This window comes from Bombyx mandarina, chromosome 08 (genome assembly GCF_030267445.1).
Source record: "Bombyx mandarina strain Sakado chromosome 08, ASM3026744v2".
NCBI lineage: Eukaryota > Metazoa > Arthropoda > Insecta > Lepidoptera > Bombycidae > Bombyx > Bombyx mandarina.
The window spans coordinates 10761078-10781801 of record NC_143215.1 but is presented as its reverse complement, the minus strand read 5'-3'; the positions used below and the strand labels follow the sequence as shown (position 1 = coordinate 10781801).

At 39.6% G+C, this 20724-nt stretch overlaps 1 protein-coding gene across 1 annotated transcript in view; it reads left to right on the top strand.

Annotated features, from left to right (window-relative positions):
- The window catches only part of Slmap (Sarcolemma associated protein), a 33904-nt gene extending 13707 nt beyond the window's left edge, over positions 1–20197 (top strand). The window contains exons 5-13 of the mRNA XM_028185474.2: positions 1245–1463; positions 1992–2141; positions 9197–9298; positions 9748–9900; positions 10887–10980; positions 11477–11587; positions 13005–13108; positions 15959–16177; positions 18846–20197. Coding sequence (XP_028041275.2) covers positions 1245–1463; positions 1992–2141; positions 9197–9298; positions 9748–9900; positions 10887–10980; positions 11477–11587; positions 13005–13108; positions 15959–16177; positions 18846–19511 — 1818 coding nt within the window. The 3' untranslated portion in view covers positions 19512–20197. The remainder of the gene's footprint in view (positions 1–1244; positions 1464–1991; positions 2142–9196; positions 9299–9747; positions 9901–10886; positions 10981–11476; positions 11588–13004; positions 13109–15958; positions 16178–18845) is intronic.
- The last annotated feature ends 527 nt before the right edge of the window (positions 20198–20724 follow it).

The following is a 20724-nucleotide window of genomic DNA, read 5'->3' as shown; positions in this document are numbered from 1 at the left end:
TAACTTTTACGCGTCGAGAAGTTGATAAACTTGCAATAGGCACACGATACACTGAAAACTCTATACATAACTCGAAGATTCCTTTCATCCGATAATGAATGGTAACCAAGTTAATATTTGGATATTTCTATGTATCCTGTGATAAGTTTCGTTCTATTCGCTAGGTAGATAGTAAGCTTGACTTACAAAACTAAAAATATCAATGATATAAACAAGCATCAGTGACATTTACTGCAGTTGAAGATAGTAGTTTGAAGTCACGTTTGTTTACTTGTGCATTGTTCATATTATCAAAATAATGCGAGATATATGACGAATAAACAATATCGTAATGTTCGAAGGAACAAATGTTTCCGAGTCATTGAACTTAAATGTGTTCTACCTATTATAATTCGAAAGTACGATGCTCTGTTACAATCAAAACATTGTTTTAACACATAAATACTTGTGATAAACATTGGAAACGAATAAATAATATGAAAAATTAAGGTATTTAAATTGATTATTTATTTACGTAACGCAAAGCATCCGTTATCTTGATATTTGTCTTAATAGTTTGAACTTGATAGTTATCTTAAATGAAGTAGTACACTCTTCTGTAGACAACCTGAGGTGAGATTAGGTGATCCGATCCCGATTTTTACTAAAATTAGAATAAGTATACCCTATTTCTAAAAAATACTTATTAACTATGCGATAACTCAGTGGTCCACGAATCTAGATGCATAGGTGTATAATATTTGTGACATGCAATTCAATCTAGAAGCTAGAATAGTACATTGTGCACCAATGGAGAAAAATAGGACATTTCCTCCCGCGTGTAAAATGAATTAATACTTCACTATTACATTTTATTGCCTTTTGTTTATTTCACTTTTACACTAAACACAATATTGCAAATTACCCGAGCACAGCAATGGCGGAGAACTTTAGGTGCGTGAGAGCAGACGTAGACACTAACGCGCATGCGCACTTGTCAGTACCCAGGGAGGAAAAGTTACAGTTTCTTCCCTGTACAGCAGGAGGAAAAGTTAGACTTTCTTCCCTGTACAGCGGGAGGAAAACAGAACTTTCGGCGTAGGTAGGAGAAAAACAATATTATATTCCTAGATAGATATTCCAGTATATGTGTCAATGTAATTTTACTTATACTATAATATACGCCGTATATGTGTGTGCATGTGTGTGTATGTAAAATACGATTTATAGTTGCTAACATAAACATTTGCCTGTACTGCTTCCAGGAGGCGATACAACGCGAGGCGTCCCTGGAGAATCGTTTGCGCACGTTACGCGAGTGTGTGGAGCGCACGAGAGCAGAAGCGCAGGCCTCGTGGGAGTTGTTTGTGGGCGAACAACGACTTCTAATGCGGGTGCACACTCTCGAGTCCATGCTGTCTGTCGGGAAGCAACCGGACGAGCAACATCTCACGCAGCTACTCAACGACAAGAGGAACTATCAGGTATCAACAACTATCAATAATAGGACCTCTTGTGAGTCCGCACGGGTAGGTACCACCACCCTGCCTGTTTCTGCCGTGAAGCAGTAATGCGTTTCGGTTTGAAGGTCGGGGCAGCCGTTGTAACTATACTGAGACCTTAGAACTCATGTCTCAAGGTGGGTGGCGCATTTACATTGTAGATGTGTATGGGCCCCGGTAATTACATGACACCAAGTGGGCTGTGAGCTCGTCCACCCATCTAGCAATAAAAAAAAAAAAAAAACGGATATTAATTAGACTCGGGACAAAGAATGCTGTTAATGCCAAAAACGTTTTCCCGATGCGGCAATCGAACCCACCACCCTCGGCCCAGCAGCCAGGGGTGTTAGTTACTGCACCACCGAATCAGTCAACGATTTTCACTTTGTTGTTTTTGGTTGCCATATTCAGGGAATACTAGTTCTAGGTTATATGGCATTGTGTGACTAGCCACCTTCCTGTTATCAGACGTTACGCCTTAAGCTCGAGAAATATTGTTTCGTGTTACAGAAAGTGGCGCAGGAAAGTCTTCGAGCGGCGCACGAGCAGCGGCTCGCGCTGGAGGAGTCGCTGGAGCGACGCAGTCGGGAGGCGGCCGCCCTGCACCACCACAACTGTTCGCTGCGACTTGCCGCCAACAACGCGCTCGCCGAGCTGCAGGTCACTATTTATTTATTGCCGTTGTAGGCAGACGAGCACCACCTGATGGTGAGTGGTTACCGTCGCCCATGGACTTCAGTAATGCCAGAGCCAAGCCGCTCCCTATCGTTAAGTACTCTCCACAAGCCTCGTTTGAAGAAGGACATGTCACAGCGCTCGGGAAACACCGTGAATGGTACGTGGCAAAAAAGATCTCTGGAAACTCACTGTGGATGAACGCAGTGGCTCCAGGTAATATGGATGAATTCTACTCCGGGGCGGGCGGTGCGATGGTTGAAACGAGATGATGGAATCATCTCAAACAGTTTCTAAGAACACTCTCCTATCAGATCACTGCTTGTTTATCGGTGCACCACCGCAGACAACCGCCACCCATATCATGTGAGGCAAAAGTCTCAGCTGTACTATATGACGACTGTCTCGCTCTTCAAAACGTGAGACCATTTTGCGGTAGATATAGACAGAGTACTCGTACCTGCCAGTGCTTAACACAGTTGGTTGCGCTGGTTTAAAACTTAGTTAGTTTTAGGTTTCGAAAAATAGCAACATTTTAATTTGGTTTTGCAAATCCTGTCCCATCCCACTCCGGCACTTTACCTACGGACGCGTGCGAGCGAGATCGTGTGGTGACATCGAGACGAAAAAATATGGCTGAACAACCGCGCGCGCGCTTCGTGTCTTTGTTATGTTAAATACGTAAATAAGTGAAATCGTTGGTGTTTCTCATCGCGAAGTGGTACGAGTCTGCAGTAAGGACTACATAAAGGTATTGTGCATCCTTCCTTTAACGCAGAACTGCCGCTTCTTATCGTTTCTTCCCGCAGTCTGTGTCCTTCATTTGCAACGACCAAATTTTAAATATTTTCATAGTTTGATTATCTCGCGTCTACATTTTTTGGTCCAAACGAGCCGGATTCGTATTAAAACAGTGCCAACCATTGCCTAGGTTTACCTAATTTTCCTAATATAATTAGAACCGCGTACCAAGTAGGTACTTCGAAAAAATATCTTTTTCTGCTTTTCCTGCTTTCGTCTTAAATATCGTTTTCGTTCACATTATTTCTTACAATTCACTTATTTACAAATTAACATTTGTACTATTCGCATAAATTTGTACTCGTAGGTAGGTGTTTACCTTTCCCGCCGCTTCGAATATCGTTAGTTTGTTTACTTGAAATATTTATTTTACGTTTATCTTAAAATGGCACCTTCAGATACTAATTTAAAGATGTTATATGCCAAAAGAGATAGGATATTCTCCCGCATGCAAAGCATTTCTAGCCAAGTTAGAGATATGGATTCAAAGTCATTCAACGCTGACGCTTTTTTGTGCGACTTTGAAACAGTAGATTCATTGCGTGAAGATTTTGAAGGTGTGCTCGATAAAATAATCTTGTTGGAGTTAAAGGCTAATCCCGATTATTTAGTTAATTATCAACCTCTTACGGCGTTTGAAGATCTCTTAGGCTGCGTGAAACGAGCTGCCAAAAGGTTACAATCGCAAACGGGGGATCACGTTACGCTGGCTGGTCAACATAGGATTCCAAAACTACCCCCAATAGAAATTCCCGAATTCAATGGCGATATAAAAAACTGGCCTTTGTTTATCTCTAGCTTTCGGAATGTCGTACATAATAATACATCGTTAACGGACTCTGAGAAACTTTATTATTTGATAGGCAAATTAACCGGCAGGGCTCGTTCCATATGCGCGGGAATTACTCCAAGCGCCGAAAACTATTCGTTAATTTTTGATTTATTAAATAGCAAATACGAAGATAAACGTCTATCTGCTACTGCGTATTTAGATCAATTATTTGAATTCAAACCTATCTCTTCTGCAAAGCCTAGTAATTTAGAATTATTTTTGGACAAGTTCGCATCGTCGGTAGCCGCTTTAAAAACCTTGAAGGTCAATGACCTATCGGATTTTACATTTTTGCATGTTGCGCTTAAAAAATTAGACACAGACACTGCCCGTGCGTTTGAATCCTATCAGCGCCTAAATAAAAGGGGATGCGAAATACCATTATTTGTAGATCTAGTGTCTTTTGTTCGTGATCACATAAAAGTATTAGAGCGCACGTCATCGGTTCCCAAGGCTGCCAACAAAAGGCAGTTTGACTCTAAGTTATCATCTACACAGGCTTATACATCTAGTTCTGAGTCAACGGTATGTAGTCTGTGTCGTGACAAACATGATCACATTTATAAATGTAGGGTTTTTAATAGTTATAAACCGAATGCGCGGTTTCAATTCGTCAAATCGAACAATTTATGTATAAATTGTTTAAGTAGCGGTCATCGTGTTTCCGCGTGTAGGTCGTCCTCTTTATGTAAAAAATGTAATTCTAAGCATCACACTTTATTATGTTTCGGAAATGAACCCGTCGCGAGTAAAGCGCATTCGAATGCTAGACGCACGCAGTCACCAGGTACACGAGCATCGTCTGTCGCACGGCCCTCCATGCCTTCTTCGGTAGGCTTAAATGATATGGGCATTGCTCCAGCTCGCGTCAGCACGGATGACGTAACGCTGTGCACTTTATCGAAAGGTTATAACCGCATCTTACGCAGTCCTACTACGGTACTAATTGCGACCGCACGTGTAGTTATTATTGATTCACGTGGTAGGGAGCATTATGTACGCGCGTTGTTGGATGGCGCGTCTCAAAGCAATTTTGTCACTCGTGATTGTTGTCGACGATTGGGTTTGAACATAAATAATAGACCTGCTTGTTCCGTAGTAAAGGGAATAGGAGGTTCTAGCAAAACAATTCAAGGTTCTGTAGAAATAAAATTTTATTCTCGTTTCGATCGTAACGTAAATTATACTATGGAGTCGTTAGTAGTAGATAAAATTACTGAACGTTTACCGACTACCACAGTTGATGCCTCTCTTTTATCGAATTTCGAAGACATAGCATTGGCAGACGATACTTACTTTAACCCAGGCCCGATCCAACTGTTGATTGGAGCTTCGATTTTCCCGCATCTGCTCTTATCGAACAAGGTTCAAGGACGGCCTTCGCATGCTTCGCCGATCGCGTTAGAGACTATCCTCGGTTATGTTATTGTTGGTGACGCTCCCGTTCGTGTAGCTAGCAACGAGAGCGTTTCATATTGCTGTACCCGAGACCCGTTAGACTCCACAATTCGGAAGTTTTGGGAATTAGAGGAGGTAGACGTGCCGTCTGTACTCAGCCCCGAGGACAAAATGTCTGAGGAGTTTTATACCAGTACTACCACACGAGATAGTGACGGACGATACGTGGTGGCTTTGCCCTTTAAAGGTGATGTTAACACTCTCGGTAATTCGCGTCAAGCGAGTGAAAATCGATTTTACTGCTTAGAAAGAAAGATGCAAGCTTCTCCGCAACTAAAATTAGCGTACGACAACATCATTCTCGAATATTTAGAGAAGAACTATCTCTCAGCTGTAGATTGTGACAGTTCAGATATTTCTTATTTTATTCCGCATCATGGTGTAATCAGACAAGATAAGGTCACAACCAAATTAAGAGTCGTACTCGATGGTAGTTGTAAGACTACTACTAATGTTTCGCTCAATGATCTGTTATATCGTGGACAAAATTTCCAAGGAAATTTATTTAATATTATTATTAATTTTCGTTTGTTTCCGGTTGCCCTTTCCGCTGACATTCGTCAGATGTTTCGGAGTATTGGAGTCAGAGAATCTGACAGGCGTTTTCAACGCATTCTATATCGTTTTTCTCTTCAACAACAATTACAAGTTTGTAGTGGCCCCCCTTGGGCACAATTGGATGTCGCGCAGTGGCCTGCTGTTCCTTTTAATCCTTCCGTAGAGCCTGAGGCGCCGGAAGAAAAGAAACAGACTTTTCTCGCCGCTACTTTAAATGAAAAATCTCCTATATTATCACTAGGAGATCGTATCTCATCTTGGTCTAAACTATTGCGCAGTGTAGTTTTCGTTTGTCGATTTGTAAAATTGTTACCTCACAGATATCGCATGTCAGCATCGGATTATGAGTTCGCTGAGTTATTAATTCTTCGTGAACTTCAACGGTTTTATTTTCGCGCTGAGATCGCGAAGCTCGAGGAAGGTCAAGTTTGTAGCCCTGCATTTCGACACTTAAAACCATTTCTTAAAGATGGAGTAATTAGAGTAGGGGGACGTTTAAGAAACTCTGACTTGAGCTACGACGAGAAATATCCCATTTTGCTTCCGACAAAAGATCCGATCTTGAATTTACTTGTCGAATATCATCATAAATTAAATTGTCACGCCGGTCCTGACCTGCTGATGGCGCTCTTACGTCAGAGATATTGGATACTTTCTGCTCGTAATTTAATTAGGAATAGGATACACAAATGCATGCCTTGCTTTCGACTTCGTCCTAAGCCAACATTCCCTGAAATGGCGGATCATCGTTCTTGTCGTGTCGTTCAATCCGCTAAACCCTTCATTCACACGGGTACAGATTATGCTGGCCCTTTCAAGGTTACCATAACACGTGGGCGAGGTATTCGTTCTACCAAAGCTTACGTCTGTTTATTTGTTTGCATGACTACGCGCGCAGTACATATAGAACTGGCTGGTGATTTAAGCACAGCTAGTTTCATGGGAGCCTTCAAGCGGTTCCTATCTAGACGAGGCCCGGTGGGTAGAATTTATTCGGACAATGGAACGAATTATATAGGTGCTAAACGCAAGCTTTCAGAACTTCATGAATTTCTTTGTTCAAAGTATCATAATACAGAGTTTGGTCACGTCTTAGCTGAAAATCGCATTGATTGGTCCCTAAATGTACCGACAGCTAGCCATTTTGGCGGAAATTGGGAGGCTAATATCAAAAGCTTAAAGTCTCATCTATATCGCGTTCTAGGTGATACAATTCTTTCATTTGAAGAGCTATGTACTGTTCTCACTCAGATCGAATCGGTAATGAATACACGACCTTTATGTAGAACACTCTCTAGTGATCCTTCAGAACCGCTTGCCTTAACTCCTGCGCATTTTTTGAATCTCACGCCTTTGAAATGCTTGCCTGCGGAAGAAATCGATGAAAATTTAACTACTCTTGCTAGACACGATTTGCTAGACAAATTAGTTCAATCGTTTTGGAAGCGCTGGAGACGGGAATACCTTCATACGTTGCAATCACGCCGCAAATGGAACACGCCGGTCGATCCAGTCGTCGTCGGCTCGGTGGTGATTCTGATTAACGATAATTCGCCTCCTCTACACTGGCCTTTGGGTGTCGTGGAAGAAGTGTTTCCGGACTCTACGGGAGTTACACGCATTGCACGGGTTAAGACAGCGATCGGATCGTATTTGCGTCCCGTGGTGCGACTCTGCCCACTACCCAATCAGTAGCTCATTTAGATTTTTCATATTATTTAGGTTAGTTGTATATAGATATAGTATAGATTTTTAATTCTTGTAGGAACATAGCGTAATAGTAGATAAACGTAACGTACTTATTTGGATTTATTGTTATTCTTTGTTAGATAATACACTTTTTAGTTTTTTAGTTAGATAATACACGTTTTAGTTAGATAATACTTTGAAGGCGTCCCTTCAAGCCCGGGGGAATGGTTGCGCTGGTTTAAAACTTAGTTAGTTTTAGGTTTCGAAAAATAGCAACATTTTAATTTGGTTTTGCAAATCCTGTCCCATCCCACTCCGGCACTTTACCTACGGACGCGTGCGAGCGAGATCGTGTGGTGACATCGAGACGAAAAAATATGGCTGAACAACCGCGCGCGCGCTTCGTGTCTTTGTTATGTTAAATACGTAAATAAGTGAAATCGTTGGTGTTTCTCATCGCGAAGTGGTACGAGTCTGCAGTAAGGACTACATAAAGGTATTGTGCATCCTTCCTTTAACGCAGAACTGCCGCTTCTTATCGTTTCTTCCCGCAGTCTGTGTCCTTCATTTGCAACGACCAAATTTTAAATATTTTCATAGTTTGATTATCTCGCGTCTACAACAGTGTTTCCCAACTTGGGGCCCAGGCCCCCTAAGGTGACAATTTGATAATAAAGGGGGATAATCGCACTCAATTAATATAAAAAATCTGTATTAAAATTATTTTGAATTTGAATTTCAGTTTTTTATTATATGTTTTGAAATACAGTCAAAATCTGTTATAACGACATCGAAGGGACGGCTCATATTCAGTCGTAAAAACCGATAGTCGTAACAACCGGTGATGCTTAATGTGTATCGTGCAAGTATAAACAAATCGATAGGGAATTATTGGAAAAATATATTTACATGATACGCGATTTTTCTTCAATATTAATTTGTTTTATTTTTCTTTGCGACATTTTGAAAGTTTCACGAATAACTCCACAAAGTTTTGGTGCGTCTTGTGTATAGATAAGTAACAAACTAACTGAAGAGATATGAAGAAGCGGGCTTTGACTACCGCATGCACGTGTTTTGTTTCTAAGAATTAGAAAAGAACCTACACTAAACTAAATCCTATTGTTTTCTTTCTTGATTTTAAAAGCCATTGAATACAAATGTGGATACCTATTCAAATTGTTTACAATACAGCTTAGCCGGTCGCTCTAACAGATCTAATTCTCCGAAATATTAATTAAATGTGGTCGTTTTATGAGGTATGTCGTTATTACCAATGTCGTAGAAAGCAATATTTTTAATAAGGCGGTCATATGGCATTCAGCCGGGACCTTTGTTCTAGGTTATTATAACCGGCATGTTGTTCTAAACGATGTCGCAGTAAGCGGTTTTGACTGTATTAGTTACTGTGTTCTTATAACAATTTCATAGTGATTTTTTCCTAAACCCTATCATTTATGTTTCTTAAGTGAACAAGTCAATTTTTTAATATTCGGTTGTTATGTATTGGGGGCATAAAAATTTTAGAAATGTTACATTGGGCATGGCACAAAAAAGGCCGGGAAACACTGGATTGACATCAACCAAACCTATCATTGAAATCTGTCGCGATTTCATTTTATGTAGTGTTTGAAAACAAAAACAAAAAACTGCTAAATATAGAAAGAAATGCACTGCTATTAAATCTGGTGTGTGGTTACAGAAGCTGGCAGCGAGATGCGAGCGTAAGATGTGCGCGGCGCGGCTCGCCATCACGGCCGCCGAAGAAAGAGAGAAGGCCGTGAGGAGCCAACTGCCTCTCGCTGTGAGTACATTAAACTTATCCATAAACTCTTCTTCTTTTTCTCCACCTTATCCCATTAAGTGGGGTCGGCACAGCGATTTTTTCTCTTGCATTCTCTTCTATCAGCCGTCATCTCAACACTCACTCACAACACACACAACAAGTAAAAAACATTTTCGTATAAAATTTTATATATGAAAGTGAACTTTTAAGAACTATATCAAATGAAAGCTATAGATGAATATTAAAGCTCTTTTTTATACGGTAGATAGGGCTATGAACTATACGAAAAGGTCAAAAAGTAAAAATCTCAAAAAGTACACATAGCAGATTTTGATTTGACAACGACGATAAGATAGAGAAGTATGAAAGGAGAAAACATGTTGCGCCGACCCCAGGTGACAGGTAGAAGGGCAGGAGAATGATGATGATGACGTATTGTTTTATCCCTTAAAATATATTTCCACTAGTATTCAGTACAAAACGGCGAGACGAAGATGTTGGTGCTGAGTACGGACAGCAACAAGCTACAGGAGCCGAAACGCAGCGCCACCCTCGAGGAAGCCGTCCGGGCCCTTCCTGATTACGTCAAGATGCTGCTGCCGCAACAACTACTGAATAAGGTATACTGGCTCATAGTGGCCTTATTACACTGTTCTGTTGCGGGGTACCGTAGATTAGGGGGAATCGGGATGCTTTCCAAATCCAACACAAATTTTCAATGATTTTTCTTAGGGTATAAATTTTAGTGGTGGTAGGACCATTTGTGAGTCCGCACGGGTAGGTACCACCACCCTGCTTATTTCTGCCGTGAAGCAGTAATGCGTTTCGGTTTGAAGGGTGGGATAGCCGTTGTAACTATACCTGAGACCTTAGAACTTATGTCTCAAGGTAGGTGGCGCATTTACGTTGTAGATGTCTATGGGCTCCAGTAACCACTGAACACCAGGTGGACTGTGAAGCTCGTCAGCCATCTAAGCAATAAAAAAAAACAACAAAATTGAGATTAAAATGGTTCCGGAGGCTCAAAGTTTTTATATACGATGCGTTATTATACATAGTTCATTACAAAATATACACAAAAACTGAAAAAATTAGCTTGACCCGATTCACCTTGGCTTTGGGGTGAATCAGGTTATGTATGGGGACAATAGAGTTTTTCTATAGGGTTGGCACTATTTAGTTGTTAGGTAGGTGCCTATCTTTAGGTAATTAACTTTTAAATATGTTTAATGAGTTACAAAACTTTGATAACAAAGGTAAAGTATTTAATATTCTTAAACACTAAATAAAAGACGTTTTCAGTTCAACAAAGCTAAATCTAACAACTTAACAAACTTCTTACTGGTGGTAGGACCTCTTGTGAGTCCGCACGGGTTGGTACCATAACCCCGCCTATTTCTGCCGTGAAGCAGTAAGCGTTTCGGTTTGAAGGGTGGGGCAGCTGTTGTAACTATACTGAGACCTCAGAACTTATATCTCAAGGTGGGTGGCGGCATTTAAGTTGTAGATGTCTACTGGCTCCGGTAACCACTTAACACCAGATAGACCGTACGCTCGACCGTACACATTTAAGCAATAAAAATAATAAAAACCTCTGTGATTACAGGTCGGTATAAAAATAGTCTCGGCCGACGGCAAGTCCGCTAAAGAATTCGAATTGATACTCAAGAAGAACAATGCCTATAACTCTGAAAATAAAGGTAAGCAGATCACTGTAATTTATATTAATAAATATTTGATTTATTGTATTCTGTCATCATTTTCAGTCACGAGAGAATTGTATATGCTATATCGTCTTCTCGCATTAAAACTGTATAATCTCATAACTTACTAATTTTACAGGAGAGTGTTTTAAAGGTCTAAAATGTGATATTTTTAATACTAATCATCTTTGCAACATTTATTTTTTATTTTTTACCAGTTACATTATTTGTCTTTTAAAGTAAGATAAAATTATGTATTCATTTTGTTAATAGTAGTCAAAATATAGGTAAACTAAAAAAAAAACTAAACTACGCTCTTTTGACAGTATTTATGAGAAAAATACTGGTGATACCAAATGATTCCGCATTTTAACTCAATTAATGCGAATTAACTTTTAATGCGAAAAGACGATATATTGTGTAATAATAAAACTGATGTTTATATAAAATCGCTCGACTCTGGGATTTACAAATCAAATAAGCATGTTTGTAGATACAGAAAAACTAGAAGCCGAAGAGGACGGCGTCGGTGGTAGCTGCGAAGAGAAATCCAACGAGCCCGACTCCTGTACTGACGACGAGAAACAATCCCGATTGAATCACGGTGAGATTTGTTTCAATTCTAAATTCAAATGTTGGAGAAAAAAAAACTAATTCAGTTATTTCCGTCTATCTATACAATAATACGTGAAGCAAAAACTTTGTATGATTTATATTTGATGGAGAAGTATGTAATTTTCCACACTTATAGAGAATATAGAGAGAGAGTGCAGAATGCTAATATTTTTTAATTATGCCTAAAAAGACATTAAATCAATAAAAGAAACATGATTCACACTACCATGTATTAACACACCCAGACACACGCATATTTCATATACTCTTCGTTTATTGTCAAACTTTTGTTATTGTTTAGTCTGTGGTCAAATTGACCATAGATTAATATTGTTTGTCTTTAATATTATCTGTCTATACTGTAGTCTTGGCGAAATCTGTGATAATAAGGAAGTAAGATAATAAAATAGTCTTTAATTCCATAATAATGTTCAAACTTATAATTACAATTAAATATAGTGCGATTTAGACTACTGGTGGACCACTAGTTATATAATATACTAGCGACCCGCCCTCGCTTCGCTTCGGAAACATTAAAACACACATGAAACCAAAAAAAAAAATAAAAAAAAAGAAAAAAAAATAGCCTATGTTCATCAGGGACAATGTCGGCTTCTAATGGAAAAATAATTTTTCAAATCGGTCCAGTAGTTTCGGAGCCTATTCGAAACAAACAAACAAACAAATCTTTCCTCTTTATAATATTAGTATAGATTGGCTGTGCGGTCGTCTATCATAGCATCATCTCATCTCTTCTCGGGGTGTCAGTAAAGGCGATTAAGCTATTTCCGGGAGAATGGATAGCAGCGTTCCCTTAGTATATACTAACTTAACAGGATCGCCGACCGACATTCACTGGAAGGATGTGTTATAAACTCACACGGCATGTAAAAAAAGTTTTCGGCCTCACGTTTTAAGGCAAACGACATTCCCTGATGTCCATGGCCTCTGGGATCCGCTTACCACCGGGTGAGCCGTCAGCTGTTTGACTCTTAAACAAGTAAACAAGTTAAAATAATCATAAACACTAATTATGAATAGTGAATTCATAAGTACCTTTTTCAACATTCAATTGTTTCTGGTTGAGTACCTAACGATCTTTAGGAAAAATAAAAAACAAGACATCTTTATACATATATGATTATTATTATTTTTCAATATAGTTCGTATAAACACTCAACGAATCAAATATAAAACCAAACCTATACAAATTGTGTTGTCATGTATATCATGATGTTACTCACTAAAATTCCCAATTGTTTCCTGGCAGCAGAGATTCGTTTTAAATTTATTAGTAATCGTTTATTTTTTAAGAGCTAACGTTGTTTTCAATAGCCCAAAGTTGTCCATCACGTGATATAAACATGTATATGTATAGTTATAAATGTAGTTTTTTTTTCTTTCAGAACCCGGACACGAGGAGAGGTCTAGTCCGCTGGACGGTGAGCTGTGCCCAGACAACAACGCTAATTCCACATACACTGAAACTAGTAACCGAGAGGATTCGCCCGTGAGTAACTTCATTGAATATTTGCTAGTTTTTTTTTAATTGCCCTTGTAGGCAGATCAGCACTCACCCAATGGTGAGTAGTTACCGTTGCCTATATGGACGTCAGCAATGCTTCTCCAAGTAATAATATTTTTTAATCCAATTAATAACAAAATATTCTTTAGTTTGATAATTATAGCTTTTTTTGGTAGATTAAAAATATGGTTGTGAAAAAGTTATAAAAAAAAAATACATTACTACATTACAGGGTAACCAAAAATCGTAGATTTTATATTCATGCAAGGTTATAGGGAAAATTTTGTTAGCGCGATTCAGTAATTTTTAGGATTTATTATACCTGACGCTACATAAAACATACACTACGTAAAAAATGCAATGTTTATTTGAAAAGCTGAGCAAAATACCTACCGTTTTAAAAGTTCGTATTTAATTACCCGCATTGTAAAGCGAAGTGGCTAAGTGACGTCACCCAAGATTATTGACCCCGCCCGTCAGCTGCTGAATATGTTATCAGTAATATCACTTTTATAATGCTATATATAGATAAAGCATACATTTTCGCAGATACGATGCGAAAAGTCAACAATATAATGGTTCGACGCTAACCTATGTAATCTTATAACTCATTAATTTCCCAACATAATAGTAATGTTGAACCTTAAAATTAAAATGCAACTTAAATTCAACGAATTCTAATAAATATTGTTTACCTTTCCCATATTATTATATATTATCTATACGTTTATCTATAAATAACTAAACCATTCAAACGATCTTCATGGAACTTGGTACAGTGGCACTTCAGGGAAGGCTTTGGTCATAGCATAGCATAGGTGAATGGACGATTATCATTACCATATTATCAACACGTTTCTAGTTTTAAGAAATCTATTATTTTAATACCATTAGATACTAGATGACAGATGATGCATCTCAATTAGTTATTAAGTGCTATATAATTAGTAAATTACTTAGTTATTAAATGATAGAGTTTTAAAAGCAGCAATGTGCTAGCCAGCCTTAATCTCTAAAATTCCATTTTTATTCAGAAAACCGTGGCCTAAAGGATAAGGCACCACCCGGTATACTCGTATCGAGCGATCCGATTGTGTTGATGTTCGAATCCCGTCGGCAGATACAATTTTTTTCTATTTAAATACGTATAGAAGACAAGCTCTCGAACGTATTTTACTCATCAAATACCAAGTACACCTTCCTATCGATAATCACTTGACTCAGACCCGTACCATCGATCTCACATCTACTTATTTGGCCGAAATAACAGTAGGATAAATAAAAAATAATATATAAATACATTTCATTTATTCGCCAGTACTTATACATGTTAGTTAGTAAAACTTAATAATTATGTCAGAATATATAAAGCTACTTAATTAAAAACCAGCGAGCCAATACTACAGAGTTTAACACATTTGAGACTGTGGTAGCCGTTGTAACTATACTGAGATCTTAGAACTTATATCTCAAGGTGGGTGGCGCATGTACGTTGTAGATGTCTTATGGGCTGTAGTAACCACTTAACACCAGGTGGACTGGGAGCACCCAACTAAGCAATAAAAAAAGACTGACTGACCTCATGTCTCAAGGTGGCTTGAGGCATGCACCCGGTCCATAAAACGAATAAAACAGAAAATAAAATGATACGATATTTCATAAGATTATATTACAGGGTAGTTAGTTACGAGGCCCGGTAACGTGTTATTAGGTATGTAAATGTATAATTTCACGGTCCGACGGGTCTAGTTATTGTTTTTGTGTCGTTCATTGAGTCACTGGGCGGTGCCGAGGGCGAGGAGATGTTAACGCCCCCGGCGCGTTCAGAACACAAGGTTTTTTTATGCGATTATTAAAATATTAGTCATGTAAATATGTATATGTATGTATGTAACTGATAGGTGAGACATATAAATGCTACGTTCAGTATGTTTATATATTACGTCGCCCGCTTCACTGGGCATTTAAAATTAACATTACAAGTGGTCCCGCAGTAGTCGAAATTCGATTATAATTAATTCGCTGGACGTAACCCTCGGGATCCTCCAAAAAGTCCACTGGAAAAGTCTCAGTAAATAGGATAATAGGAGTAATGGTAGCACTTCTTGTGAGTCCGCACGGGTAGGTACCACCACCCTGCCTATTTCTGCCGTGAAGCAGTAATGCGTTTCGGATTGAAGGATGAGGCAGCCGTTGTAACTATACTTGAGACTTTAGAACTCTCAAGGTGGGTGGCGGCATTTACGTGGTAGATGTCTATGGGCTCCAGTAACCACTTAACACCAGGTGGGCTGTGAGCTCGTCCACCCATCTAAGCAATAAAGAAAAAAGAAAAGCTTTTGCCCGCGACTCCGTCCTCGTGGAATAGTTACTTTGGCATAACGCTAATTTTACCCCTCACTTCTTTTACGTAGAAAGTGAATATTTTTGAATTATAGAATGCTAAGGAGCTATTTAAACCCCTATTTTGAAACATTCTTTATTGGTGCTCCACTTTTTTTGGTAACTTGTTTTGTAATATTAAAGACAAACAATATTAATCTATTTTCAATTCGACCACAGACTTTAAACAATAACAAAAGTTTCCCAATTGACAGTAAACAAAGAGTATATTTTTATGTATGTGTTTTGTCAAGTACATGGTAGTGTGTGTAATGTTTTCTTTAATGAATTAAAGTACCTTATATGCATTATAAAAAAAAAAATTGCATTGTGCACTCCTCTATATTCGCTATAAGTGTGAGAAACTTCATACTCCTCCGTCCGCGCAATTTTCGTAAAAAGGGGTACAAAATTTTTGCTTCACGTACTAATATACAGATGTATGCACTGCAGAGTAAGGCCGAAGCTGAGTATGCGAACTGTCTCCGCGTGATGGCCGGCCTCAACGGGGAGATTCGGACGTTGCGCGAGCGTTTGAGCGCCGCGAACGCGGAGAACGATCAGCTGCTCGCGATTCGGGACGAGTTGCTCGCCGCGCAGCCGGAGCGCGCCGACCCGCCCGCCGACGGCGACGACGCGGCGCAGTACCGCGCGCGCGTGGCCGACCTGCAGGCAAGACCACCGCACTTATTTATAATACTAGCGGCCCGCTCCGCTCGGGTATTCATAGCTGTGAAGGTTTTGGCAAAGTTTTACGACCGGCCGCCTGCCTGACGTCAACCCTCCTTGGGAATGCTTTTGTTGGTAGATTTCCCGCTACCAATCGGGTAAGTCGCTGGATGTTTGCGCTTAAAATCCCCCTGTCGCCTTTTACGACACCCCTGGGAAGATAAGGGGGCGGAACTATTCTTAGCCGGATCCGCTCGGGTCTTTAACAAAAATTTCAACGACGTGGTTTTATTTTTTTAAATAAAAGAACACTTATTGCGGCATAACTTTAATAGTTTGACATATTATTATGCTGTCAGGACACTTTTTGTAAATAATGATGTGTTCTACAAGGTCGTAGTACATTATTTTATTCTATCATCAATAGTTTTCGCAGGGCACGCGATGTAGAGAATATTTTAGGTAATTATTTTTCACCTTGGGTTACATTATTGCAGATTTAGTAAGGATCCCTAATTTTTTTTCAAAAAATATTATAGCCTATGTCACTCGGGAATAGTGTAGCTTCCAAACAGTGAAAGAATTTTTCAAACCGGTTCGGTAGTTTCGGAGCCTATTCAATACAAACAAACAAACAAATCTTTCCTCTTTATAATATTAGTATATATGAGTCGACTATTATCAAAGGCGGCAATCTGACTTTTGGACAATGATTGGTAAATCAGAAAAGCGAATTATTGACTTTGTATTCCTTTGGCAGTCACAAAACTCTTCGGAACGACATCTTAGATAAATAACAGGTTAACTATTAACCTTTATTTAATGCAGGTTTTGAACCGTATTCTTTGAAGGAGACGATTATATTCAAATAAATCTGTATTGACATATCAATAAATTTTTTTTGTCCAAATGTACAGATTGCCGCCTTTGATAATAGACGACTCATATATCGCTCATTTGGAGCGACTGTGACAACTGTTAATTTGGAAATTTTACACTACGCCAGTTTTAAGATTTTTTTCGTAATACTAATGAAGATTCTAAATATTTCTGACAGGTAATGATTCTCTCTATTATTATACTTTTGTAGTTTGAAGTCTGGGCTTGAAAGGAGACTATTTTTGAAGTTATACTTCTTTAGGCGCGTTATGAAAAATTTATGAGAGTGAGATTTTACGATGTGCGCGCACCGTGACACAAAATTAACAGAATGAAGTTGCCCACTAAATCGCTCATTAAGTACAATACGACCGACGTAACTTGGCGAGTCTGAATATAGCCGCAGGTGAACTTTTCGAACCGTACCGAGAATTACCGAATTTATACGATGTCAAGAAAAGGGATGTCCAATAGGCGTGTTTGAGGATGTTGTTTAATCGATTTTTTTTCAAATTTATTAAAATTTAAATAAAAAAAAAAAAAAAAATCATAAAAATAAAGTATAACTTCTTACGCGCGTACATAAGTACACGCACCATTTTTTTTTTTTAATTAATCAAACAATATCTATGTGGATTTTTTTTTTAACAATTATGTCACTGTCGTTCCAAATGAGCGATATATACTGGGTGTTAAGAGACTGCTTCCGAAAACGAAGACAGACAGACGATAGTACTAATGACTGAGACCTTTGATGATGGGACGGACAAAAAATATCGATCTTGATTTAAATAAACTATAGTTTAAAAAACAAAAACGCTTTTATTGAAAATCACACTAAAAAATAGAAAATAAATTTTAATAAATATGAATTAAAAATAGTGTAAGAAAAAATGAGTTTATTGTAAAAAAAAGCGTGGGATGCTTTTCAGGATATTATCAAAATAACCCTTCTACTCATATCTGTTCATAAAATATGTATAACTATTGATACCATGCACCCCACGCTTTTTTTACAATAAAATAATTTTTTCTTCATGCTAACATACTAACATACATACGTCTGAAGCTAGTAAAATCGTATTAAAAAAAACATATTTTTTAAAACGTTTTATAAGCATTATTTACGCTCCATCAAGTTAGCTAAATGAAACGATAGTTTCATAAAAAATACATTATTAAAAAAAAACCAGCAATGAAAGACAAAATCAAAAACAGCTAATGCTGGGTTCAACGAACGCATGGGCGCGGCGTTTCTTTTAAGATACCGCGCTCCCCAAAATTCACAACTTTGTAGGCACAACATTTTCGTTTTCGGAAGCGGTCTCCTAACACCCAGCATAACTAAACTAACTAAACACACTTTAAACGCACATCGTCCACAAAACTCTTACTCAATGTTGTTGCAGTGGCTACAGCCTATCTGAACGCCAGTGGATGTCGCTACTAATCCTATCATAGCTATACTGCTCTATGCTAGATAGAGTCAACTTTAAAAAAGATTTGTGAAAACGCAATTTAAATGACAATAGTTCTAGTTGATAAGAGTAAGTAAGAGGGGAGTGAGCGATGAAATGGTATATTATAGATAGAGGGTTATGGAACATGTTACCCCAGGTGATTGATTGGGAGAAGGGCAGGAGAATGATGATGAGTTCCAGTTGATATAGATTTAGACTGGTATGGTACGGAGATGACAACATAATCAATCTTAAGCAATTTTTTGGTACGCTCTACTCCCCATCAGATATTGGTTATTCGAAAATATTTAAATATTGTAATCTGGTTTCAGGCTCAACTCACTCGTTCGACGGTAGCCGAAGAAGCGAACCTTGCCGAAATTCAACGTTTGGCGTCGAACGCGGCCGAGATGCAAGCCGAGCTAGCCTTCCGGCCGACGCGTTCCGACGTCGATGACTTGACCTCCGTTATTGAAAAGCTACGCGCCGACCTCATGGTCAAGGATCAACAAATCGAGCGGCTCCTGGCGGGCGCCGACCGGGACCGAGCCGCCGCGGACAAGGCCGTCGAGACAACACGATCCCTCGAGGACCTCGGCGGGATCGACGACGACTGCGCTGACCGAAGCGTCGACGCCGGGAAGATATCCGCCGAAATCGACGAGATGTTCCGGCTCGACTTTGATGACGACGAAGATGACGAAACCGACTCGGTCGCCACCGTCGAGACGAACCGGGAGGAGGTCGGGGAGCGCACGCGGCTGTCGGACGAGCAGCGGCTGCAGGTGACGCTGCAGAACGGGAGCCTGCACGCGCTCGAGGAGGAGCTGGTGCGCGCCAAGGAGCGCTGGGCCGAGGAGAGCTGCGAGCGCGCCCGGCTGGCGGCGCAGCTGGCGGCGCTGCGCTCCAAGTCTCCGCTGCAGACGCCCGTGCTGGCGCTGGTCGCCCCGCTGCTGGCCGCCGCACTGTACTGGCTGCTGCTGCCCTACATCTCCTGATGGACGGCCACGTGGGACCCGCCCGGGTTCGCCTAGCCCCGCGCCACCTCTACCCGTCCCCCCCTCCGAATCTTTGCTCATTCTCTTTGTGCCCGTTTCGACTGTATCTGTCGTGTCGACACTTGCACCTCTCCCCGCCCTTCTACTCGAGTGTCCGCGTGACGTGTAAACGTGACTCATTAGCGTTGCGTCGTGGAGAGCTCCGATATTTTGTCGATTGAGAATGTTACTTGTGTGGGACGGTTTTTGTCGGGTCGTCTGTGTGTGTGTGTGTGGCAATTATTTGAACGCCAAAGGGAATCCCGGCTTCGTGGTGTGATCGGAATCAGAAGTGCCATGATGTCGCGTGACGCAGCGACCACCAGCAGCGGTCGCTTTGCTTCGTCGCCCGACTGTGCGTTTCGTGTGGTGTCTCTGAAAATTGATATCTCGCGTTGATAAAGATTAATGAAATTGAATGTTGAAATCTGCCATAATAAATAAATAAATTGTAAATTATAAAAAAAAAAAACAAATTCTAAGGCCTAACAACGACTGCGCTCGTTTTATAATATTGTTGTGAATCTTGTACAATTTAATTAGTCGTCTGAGCGATTTTGACTGGTGACGAAATCGATCAGGTTATTATTATTATTATTGTTGTAAATTTTTGACGGTTTATAAATAGAACAATGTATTCATAGTAACTTGTATTTGTTTAATTTGCATCGAGGGGGTGACGACGGACCCGAACATATCATTGTTATAACTCCGCGGTCAGACCTATCCATTGGCTCACGATCCAATCGGGACTTTATCTTCGAATCGTTTGCATTTTTCTAGTCTTTAAAACTGTATATGTAGCCTCGGTAGGTTGCGGGACTAACTGCATTTTGGTTATGCAATTTTTAGAGCCAGTTTTCAAATCGAATATTCTAATGAATTGTCATTCGAAGAAGCATTTAAATGCATCTCTCACTATGATAGTCTTTCTATTATTTATGCGTAGTAATGTTTTAGTTTCAATAATTCACAATATTTTAGTTTAGAGATGTTTTGTGCATGGGGTTTAGGTGTTATTGTGCCACTTGCTGTTCACGGTCGTATGGTATAGTTTGTTTCGTTTTTATGAAGATATATTTTTAGTTGTATAGTGGAAGGCACAAGTTTACTATGTACAAATGTTATGGTGACTCTCGGCTAGCTGATGTGCCGTTCGATCCTCGATATAGCT